The sequence below is a fragment of the Engraulis encrasicolus genome, chromosome 21 (genome assembly GCF_034702125.1).
Source record: "Engraulis encrasicolus isolate BLACKSEA-1 chromosome 21, IST_EnEncr_1.0, whole genome shotgun sequence".
Lineage (NCBI taxonomy): Eukaryota > Metazoa > Chordata > Actinopteri > Clupeiformes > Engraulidae > Engraulis > Engraulis encrasicolus.
Genome location: NC_085877.1, coordinates 6,435,033 through 6,445,208, shown reverse-complemented (window position 1 = coordinate 6,445,208; position 10,176 = coordinate 6,435,033). Strand labels below are relative to the sequence as shown.

Sequence of the window (10,176 nt, the reverse complement as noted above, 5' to 3'; positions counted from 1 at the left end):
TAACTCTTGTTCAGTGTTGTTGGAATCCAGAGGGGAGGTGACACAGGGTTTGAAGCCATAAAAATCTGTAGATCAACAGCCATGAAATCAATGGATCTTCCAACATCTTAAGAAGAACAAACAAGCAATACCATCCCTCCTGCTGAGTCTATAAAAAGAATATAGTAACTCAAGAGCTTGGGTTGGTTGGTTTGTGTGCATGTTTTTTTCTTCTTCTTCTCTTGATATCACTGATGGCTCTCGTTTCATGGATTCCTTCCATAGAGGAGGCCCAGGCGAACCCTCACTTGGGGCCTCTGCAGGAGCGTCTCGCTCTGCTGGTCCTCCGCAGACAGGGCCTGGTGCCTGAGCACGTGGAGACGCGACGCCTCTTCAGTCCCCTACAGCCGGACATCGAACAGGTACCGCAGCATGTGATGTTCAGTAAAGGTTGAATGAAGCGGAGGAACTCGCCACAATGCAGTCAAATACCATCAATGCAGACTGGGCATAGAACACATAGCTTCTCCAAGTTGCTCCTGGCTGAGTATTGCAACTCAAGCTGTAGTAAGGGAAAAACTTTTAGTAGAGTCCGAATGAAGCATTCAGATTTGCAATAGTGGATGCTATCCCAACACAATCCCAACAAGCAGAAAACTATCAGGTTTACTTTCCAAAAAAGATCCTAGCCTTTGAATAGTCAATTTCCAACAATCTTGGCCACTTGTACCAAGCAAATTGCAGGTGATTACTGTAAATGAATTAACTCATTTTTTTTGGGATGCTGTGATTTACATGACCATTATTTGCTAAATGTTCCTCAGGGAAGAGTGCAGATGTGGGTGGACATATTTCCAAAATCGTTTGGACCACCAGGGCCTCCTTTCAATATCACACCGCGCAAAGCCAAGAAGTAAGAGACGGAAAAAGAACTTTGTGCTTTGGCACAAATCAAATGCAGTGGTTGCTCTAGTATTGATGTTTAGGATTCTAGTTTCACACTGAAAATGTGTTTGGTTCCTCTCTAGATTCTTCCTCCGCTGTGTCATATGGAACACCAGTGATGTCATTCTTGATGACGTCAGCATAAGTGGCGAGAAGATGAGTGACATCTATGTGAGAGGGTATGTCTGGGGTCACCTCCTAAAGGACTTCTGTACTGTATATTTACGCTTGTCAGGTTACAGACTACAATCACTGAATAATATTGTTAACACTTTATTTTAGCATTACATCTATTAGCACTAATAGGCCTACAGTGCATGTGTACTGTATAAGTAACTTGTAAGGCATGTACTAAGCAAAATCAAACATTTGTTAGGCATGTATTCGCAAATGTCTTGTTCATGCACAATTAGGGATTTATTACCAATATAACCTTAGTAAGGACCTAACAAATGTTTGATTTTGCTTAGTAAATGCCTTACAAGTTACTTATATGGGCATTAACATTGTATGTATTAGGGCTAATAGATGTAATGGTAAAATAAAGGTGTAACCATAATATTTAAGAGATTAAAGATAATTCCTCTATGCACAACCCTTCAATCCACTCCAAGTTCATCAGTTTACATCATTCACTTTAATTCAGGTGATATTTGAAATAATGTAGGCTATATACTGTACCTTCTAGAGCCCTGGTTGTCCATCATTGCATTAACTGTATATACATGTACTGTGGTGTCTCGTCCTGTTAGCTGGATACACGGGCACGAGGGAAACAAGCAGAAGACTGATGTCCACTACCGCTCCCTGGGGGGTGAGGGAAACTTCAACTGGAGGTTCCTTTTCCCCTTCCACTACCTACCTGCAGAACAGCTCTGTGTCGTGGATAGGAAGGTGAGGTGTCTTCCTGGACATTGATGGCTGCCCCTTGACACGGCGAGTGTTTTTTCTTCTTCTTTGCAGCCACTTACCCACAGGAGTTTATGGCGCCCGAGGCGGCTGCCACGATGATATATGTGTTGTGCGAAAGCAGCGGGGGTAAAACCTGAGGGCACGGTAGCCTTTTTCGGAGCGGCAGTCGCAGCTGGAGGAGAAAAACAGCTTTGATAGATATGACACTTATGGTCTGGGCTTGGCTGTGGAGAAATCGGTTAGCATTAAGATTTACGACGGCCGTTTTCGCTCGTCGTATATTAAGACACATATTGCAGCGACTGTCAGGTGATTGATTTGTTTGGCCTAAAACACTTTGAGGAATCGGAACAACTTGTGAATACTGTGATTTGTGGGGAGAGGACAATGACTCATTCAGATTGTGTTAAAGAAAATGATTAAATGTGATGAGTGCACTCTTACAGTGTTTTGTTTTTTCGTGGCCTGGGTAAAGGTTGTCAGGCAATGTTAGCGGACAACAGTTGTTTACCGATGCAGTGTAGCAACAGACAGTTGTGATGTGCTCTCCTCATCGTTCCCACTGTGCCTGTGGCTCCATCCATCACCACGGCGATACAGTAGGGAATGTTGTCATGGCGATGGAATCCTGTCTGGCACGGTGGTGCGGAATTTATGTTGCTGTGGCAGTCCCCAATCTCCCTGTCTCTCCCCTTTGTCTTTGTAACACGCACATGCATAAATGCACAGACACAGTGTGTGTGTACAATCTGTTTGACACCTTCTTGCAACGGGAAACACACCTCATGCAAAGATGTGCCTTTTGTCTATTCGCAGGAGCATTTCTGGAGTATGGACAAAGCTGAAGTCAAGCTTCCCCCCAAGCTCTCGATTCAGATCTGGGACAATGACAAGTTCTCCTTTGATGACTACCTTGGTAACGGATGACATAAATGTTCCCAAAAGCACAAATATCTTTGCTGATGTCTTTGGGCAGGGATATGCTTGCTGTGTGACTTCACTTGTGTGCACAACCATATGTAAACGAGTGCACTTTGTTGAATACTATGCACAATACTGGAGGAATCTTTTAGGAGGGAGATTGCCAACAAGCCTCTCATTAATGTTGTCCACACTTGTTTGACTATCATGACTTCAACATGGAAGTTTGGAAGACCGGCCCTCACGATTGCACCCTGAAATATTGCATTCTATACACACATTTGCCTTCCTTGTGCTCAGGTGTGATACCACACACAAAATTGACATGAAATACACATGGCAACACCTTCGTACATGTGTATCCTGCAGCAAGCATATCACAGGCCTTAGATCCAGGCGTAGGATAGTTCTTAATTAATTCCTCAAAAATAGATTGATTGTTGATTGTTTGGCACCAAATAAGTGACAGATTCTATTTCAGTATTGTCAAGCAATTTCTTTGTTTTTTTAATGACATTGATAATATTCGCACAGAGCCCCAATAGATACAATGCATTAATGTACAGGAGTGCAATAGGTTAATGAGCAGAACCCAACCATACAAATCAGATGCATTGCAAGTGACCGAGTGTTTTGCGGTCAATACAAAATATATCAACAATGGTCGATTTTTTTTTCTTTGGCGAAACAATAATTGGATCCCATAGAAATTATGGAGTCATCTTCATTAAATGTTTTTCAGTCGGGGAGCAATATGCCCAATGAGGGATCAACTTGAGGGCAAAGTCACCAATCAACAGCATCTCTCTCTTTCTCTCTCTCTCTCTCTCTCTCTCTCTCTCTCTCTCTCTCTCTCTCTCTCTCTCTCTCTCTCTCTCTCTCTCTCTCCCTCTCTCTCTCTCTCTCTCTCTCTCTCTCTCTCTCTCTCTCTCTCTCTCTCTCTCTCTCTCTCTCTTCCTCCCAGCCCTGTCTCTCATCTCCCCCCTAACCCATACCCTCCTCCTCAAAAGCCTAAAAACCACACTGACATTTTTGGCTTGTTTGTTCGCCAGTACATGACAGTAGTAAGGAGAAGGGAGAGCACAGATTTACTGTCTATGGAATCGCATCGAAGAGGAACGTGATGTGTGTGCCCGTGTAGGTTTGCATGACTGAATGCTTGTCAAGTAAACCAGAGGGGATCATTTCAACCATACGACAAGAAAGCCATACTTTGTGTCCCGTAATTCATCTTTTTTGCGCTTTTTCTATGTCCTCAGTAATTCCGTGATGTTTTTTGGAACTATAGTTTTCCACACTATGATGAGTGTGTATGGTCACCCATATATCCAAACTATTGCACAGTCTATATTTGAGAGTAAGGTTTTTCATTTTGAGGGTGTAATATTCTCTGTCTGTTGAGAGGGCAACTGTGGACTGCCTCTTCAGCCTATCCAGGCAGAGACGCACACACACACACACACACACACACACACACACACACACACACACACTCACACTCACACTCACACTCACACTCACACTCACACTCACACTCACACACTCACACACTCACTGTGTAATGTGATGTTGTGCAGGTTGTTTGGAGATGGATCTGAATCACATGTTGCGGCCGGCCAAGTCAGCTGAGAAGTGCACCCTGGATCTGCTGCAGCAGGCCCCAGAGAAGCTGGTCTCCCTTTTCGAGCAGAAGACAGTGAAAGGCTGGTGGCCCTGTGTGTGTGACAGCGACGGAGAAAAAGTCATCGCTGTAAGTGGAATTCATGCACTGCACAAATAATGTATACATATGATGAAATGCTATTTATTAATATTATTATTTTGCATTGTACACACAGAAGGACATATTCATTAACAATATACATGAAAATATACATGAAAATATACATGAAACACACACACACACACACACACACACACACACACACACACACACACACACACACACACACACACACACACACACACACACACACACACACACACACACACACACACACACACACACACACACACACACACACACACACACACACACACACACACACACACACACCTTCCTCATTGGCTGCTTCTGTGTCCAAGGGCAAGGTAGAGATGTCCCTGGAGATTGTAAGTGAGCAGGAGCAGGAGGAGAGGCCTGCAGGGCTGGGTAGAGACGAGCCCAACATGAACCCTCATCTGGAGGAGCCACAGTAAGTTAGCAGCACTTACATGGGTTTAAATGGCGCGTAACACTTTCACTTACATGCATTCACACACACGCTCACACACTGACGCTCACACACACTCACACTTTCCAACACAACACTCTGTGAAGCGTCTTTGGGTGTTTTGAAAGGCGCTATAAAAAACGAAAGTATTATTATTATTATTATTATTATTATTATTATTATTATTATTATTATTTTACCAACCAAAGGCGAAGTACAGTTACTACATATTTTGTCAAAATTGAGTTTAGACTGAAAATGTCTTCATAACACCTCCTTTATCTCGTGACAAAGCCTTATGGTCAGTGGTCGAGTTGTAAAATCAAACCAGGGGGGACGATCAGAGGCGGATTATGAATATAGGGGGTGTGAGAGTTTCCTAGCCCAAGAAAATGTGAAAATACAGTTGTTAAAAGTGCAATTTTAGTGCAATATGTGAATGTATAGCCTAGTCTTGATTAAGGGGGACGTTTTTTTTTAACCATTTTCACAGTAGGGAGGATGGTATCCCCCCATCCCCCTACAACTCGAGCCTTGCTTATGTTCCAAATGTGTCACGTTGTAGATGGAGATATTACTATGACTATATTATGATATTTGCAGTACCTACAATATCCAACCTAATACCAATATTTTGAAAGCCTCAGTTTCAATGGTGGCGTAGTTACTGCACTTTGCCTTTGTAGGGCAGTTTTGTCCTCTGTAATATATCTGCACATGCTGTGCATGTATGTAAACCCACCTTTACTTGCAATGTAAATAATGTATCCACTGCATACTGCACCCTCTGTACATATTGCGCTTCTGCGCTTTGCATTTCAGATTAGATGTTAAACTGCATTTTGTTACAATGTGCTGTATTCTTACATGTGCAATGAATATAAAGTTGAATCTAATCTAATATCAGGCCACTCCTCTTTACGTATAAAGGATGTGTTTTAAAGACACAGAACCCACACATTACAGTTTGCCCTCACAATTTGAAGTATCTGAAACTCTTTCAAATAGGCACTGCACATTTCACCGAGCCCTGCTGCCTTGTCACGAGTAACTCTGAGTGACTTTGTTGTTTTTTTAGGCGCCCCGACACCTCCTTCCTGTGGTTCTCTTCTCCGTACAAAACCATGAAGTTCATCATATGGAGGCGATTCAAGTGGCTCATTCTTCTCTTCATCATCCTCTTCTTCATCCTTCTGTTTGCTGGAGTCTTCCTCTACTCCTTCCCGGTAAGGATGCTGCATGACCCCTCATCTCGATATCAGTTTCAGTGACATTAGATAGAGCAGCCATTCTTTTCTCTCTTCTGAGAGAGTGATTATAGGGCTCTGGCTGTCTTCACCACCCAAGGTATTGGAAACTAAGTGTGAGATTGTTGTGGGATATGACTTTAGAGCAACTCACACACAACATAGGTTCTCTACCGACTAAACACTAGCTTGGTAGCTGCCCTAAGCGAGGAAGCCTGAGTGAGGGAGCCAATCAAGAGAGCGGGGAGTGGTGGAGAGGCTTGACAAACAGAAGCTTGCAGTTTGTTTGAATAGATGCAGCAGACTCGATTGGCTATGGGTATACGTACAGTATATGTCAAATGATACATTTGCAACGCCCAAGCAATAAACGGCATGGGCAATCTTAAACCACCCCTAGGTAGCATAGGTAGCCTCCAGACTTGTGAGATTGTCTGGTGTTAATCAGGCAAACTAAACACATCACTATGGAAAACATTGTAAATAGTGAGTGCATCTGAATGCTTATTTTGATTACTACAGCTCAAAGACTGTATGGCTGACTGTAAGGACTAGATATACAGTACACACAAATGGCATTTTTCTTGAGATGCTTTCCCCTCTTTTCTTCACAGAACTACGCTGCTATGAAGCTGGTGGGGCCTTTTGGAGGTGGTGCGAAAGGAGGAACTGAATGAGGAGCCTTGTGTCATGGTGGGAGATGATGGTGATGGTGATGGTCTGGAGCACTGCTTATGGACAGGACGATACATAATATATCAGTGTTTTATGATACTTCATATTATCGAACACAGTCTATCAATTAACTATGAGCATCAGTATTGTTGATGTCATTTACCATTTACAGTCAGTATTGACATGCTGTCTATACCTTGTGTGTTGCAAACAACATACAGTATTAAAAAAAACTTCTTCAAAAAGTGTCCACACATTTAATTGGTTTCTTCTATGAATTTGTTAACCAGGTTCCTGGCTTAGTTACCGTATATTTTGAATCTAATGATTAGTGTTTTAACGTATTTTGCATGTTGTAAGCAAAATGATAATACATTATCATCTACAAACTATTAAAACAGATGAGACTGTCCTATTCAATGGGGTCTTTAATTATATCCAACACATATGAGACATAAATGTGTGGACCTTTTGAAGATTTTTTACATTTATAAAGGCATACATTTACAAATACTTCACACTACTGACTGGAAAAGACCATAGTAATCAGTGTTATTTAAGGTTCATGCCACAATCATTCATGGGTCGCTGCTTCACAATACTTGCATACTGCTGCAATATACATGTAAGCTGCACTATGATAGCAATGTTTGCTCGACAAACGTTGGAATGGCAATATAGTGGCTATGTTCTTAAACACCTTAACTAAATGCAACTTCCTTGTGTGTGTCTAACAGTATTCCTGAATGGCCTTTCCTGCAAAGAAACTGCCTGTATTTCCACCATCTTTACCTTTGCCAAGTATTTATTCATTTCAGGTTCATGGTGTAAAACTTTATTTTGTGATATTTGTTACACACACTATGAGGCTGGAAAAAGGTGAACTGACACATTGGTTTTAGTATGTAGTTGTGACAGGTGATGACCCCACATACATCAACCAGGTTCTTTCACTTTGTTGCCATAGCGAAAGGGAATTGAGCGGCACTAGGTGCCAGCTGCCTGGCAAACCACATACAGACATGGTCACAAATGGGGAAAAAGCATAAAAGAAAATCCTTGTCATTTGCCATAGCTACTGTACCTTTGTAGAGATGACACCTGTGTGTGTGTGTGTGTGTGTGTGTGTGTGTGTGTGTGTGTGTGTGTGTGTGTGTGTGTGTGTGTGTGTGTGTGTGTGTGTGTGTGTGTGTGTGTGTGTGTGTGTGTGTGTGTGTGTGTGTGTGTGTGTGTGTGTGTGTGTGTGTGTGTGTGTGTCTCTCTCTAGCGTGCCTTTGCCCTCTGGGTGACCGGGCCGCGAACCCTCTTCTGTATTCTCTTTGATTCCCCTATACCACTTTAATCTCTCTTTCTGTTTAATCCCCTTTTCATGTTGCTAGTAAAACTGCCGCTTTCTTCACAGCCAGACGCTCCTTTCTTCTTCCTTCACGCAGAGTGAGAGGACAGATAGATCTGCCGCGTGCCGCCTCTCTCTCTCTCTCTCCGTCACTATCTCACCCGCTTTGCTTCTCTCCCTCTCCTGCGTGCCCTTTCAACACCCTTTCATTCGCTAGGTTAAATCCAGGATTTGTTCGGTGTGCTTGTAAGGTCTCGGGCAGACTGGGGGCCCCCGCTGTCAGCCGCTGATACAGAGATAACCATCAGATGTGTTGTTTTGGTTTGGGGGGGGGGGGGGGGGGGGGGAATTACCATGAAATGTGCTAGGAGGTCGGGGGCGCAGGGGGGTCGGAAAATCAGCCTGTAGGTGCCAGTGTGAAAAAGCAAAGCCTGTGCGTGCTGTTAAGTGTGCTGCCTATTTCTTGTGTAAATGTGGTTGTGACCATAAAACATCTTTTTTTTAGCCTGTGTTACTTATCAGGCCCAACATCACACTGATGCTCCCTTTGTTGAAGCGTAACATTTGAACAGGTGTGGCTCGGGGTCACCAGCATGTTACTGTACACGCTACTGTAGGTCAACCTCATGGACCAGGCAGCATGCTACAGAGCAGATTACGTAAATTTGACCTTTGGGTGCACCATGGCTCCCTTAGTGTATTTAGGCACTGGTGGTGTGTTGGGGGTGGGGGGGCGTCACATCTCCATCTGACAGAACAGGAAAGGTCAGATGATGCCCGGTAATCTGCCACAATCCCTGTGGATTTCCTGAAGTACGCAGGTTTTTGGACGGCAAGAAGTAGGCGAGAGAGGAGAAGCGGAGCACTTTGATCTTTATATAGCCCCTATTGAGCTGGGTGTGGAAGGGTCATGAAGAGGGCTTTGGGAGAGGCAAAATAAGAGAGAGGGAGAGGGCGACAGAGAAGGGGAATAAAATAACCCGTGTTTAGATCGATTGAAAGGAAGACTTGCTTTATGTATCTCATTTGTTTGTGTTGTGCACCTGGCATAAGGAATGTTGTTTTGGAATTATTATTTTTAATTAATCTTTGCACGCTGTGCCTCATATCTAGTGTCCATTGTTCTTAATGCACTGATTCAACCAATAGCTTTGCTGAAAAAACGATGACTGTGAGACTTGAATGTTACAATCATTTTATCACTGGTCACTTACCCACTGAATATGTAGACCGTGGTTTGAGGATTTTGTATGACACTGAAAAAAAATATTTAGCCTTATTGCAATACTATACAGCCTTATAAACTTGACAATCCTTCTGGCCTGGTCATTTTATTATTATTTAAAGATTACTGCTGTTTCAAAAGATATTGCAGAGATTATCTGATGTTTTTGTAAAATTATCACCAAAGGATTATAGCACTTTCCGCCTGTGCTTTTGTGCCTTGTATTTTATGTGCCGTGGTTATGGGCATCTGGATATGAGCTGTGTACAACATGTTTATATTTCAATTAAAATGCGCTCTAAAAATATATGCCGTTTCTATCATCTTCTTTTCCCTTTTCACCAACCACTGACTGATGACGTGCTGCGTATCAACAGGCTTTGAGAAAGCCAATTTTGGCCCTGATGTGTTCCCATATTTGTCCTTTCAATAAAAAAAGTGCCAGTTGTTAATGCACGAAAAGTCAATAGTTGAAGGTTTCTGCCCAATAAAAATAAACCGTCAGCCAGAATGTCGCTTGGCTCTCTGTGGCGGTGAGAACACCATGTTCATGTGCGGTGGGCGGCGGGGCGGCGGGGGCACCACACAGTCTCCTCTTGGCCACGGGGCTCACTCTGACTCTGGCATCCCCATGGCCTGTCTGCCTGCCCTGCCGTCACCATGTACACCACCGCGGCCAAATGAGCTGGCAGGACATGAAATGAAATAGACATTTAATTGAGC

The 10,176-nt window shown here is 43.2% G+C and overlaps 1 protein-coding gene across 7 annotated transcripts in view; it reads left to right on the top strand.

Moving 5' to 3' along the window:
- Positions 1 to 8,571, top strand: part of dysf (dysferlin, limb girdle muscular dystrophy 2B (autosomal recessive)) — a 97,334-nt gene extending 88,763 nt beyond the window's left edge. For 5 of the 7 annotated variants that reach the window (XM_063187363.1, XM_063187361.1, XM_063187362.1 and 2 more), the window contains 9 exons: positions 265 to 401; positions 804 to 892; positions 1,008 to 1,103; positions 1,677 to 1,818; positions 2,653 to 2,752; positions 4,335 to 4,507; positions 4,843 to 4,952; positions 6,049 to 6,196; positions 6,832 to 8,570. In XM_063187363.1, coding sequence (XP_063043433.1) covers positions 265 to 401; positions 804 to 892; positions 1,008 to 1,103; positions 1,677 to 1,818; positions 2,653 to 2,752; positions 4,335 to 4,507; positions 4,843 to 4,952; positions 6,049 to 6,196; positions 6,832 to 6,894 — 1,058 coding nt within the window. In that variant the 3' untranslated portion in view covers positions 6,895 to 8,570. Of the gene's footprint in view, positions 1 to 264; positions 402 to 803; positions 893 to 1,007; positions 1,104 to 1,676; positions 1,819 to 2,652; positions 2,753 to 4,334; positions 4,508 to 4,842; positions 4,953 to 6,048; positions 6,197 to 6,831 lie in introns of all 7 variants that reach the window. The other 2 variants (XM_063187359.1, XM_063187364.1) reach the window with 2 other exon arrangements.
- The last annotated feature ends 1,605 nt before the right edge of the window (positions 8,572 to 10,176 follow it).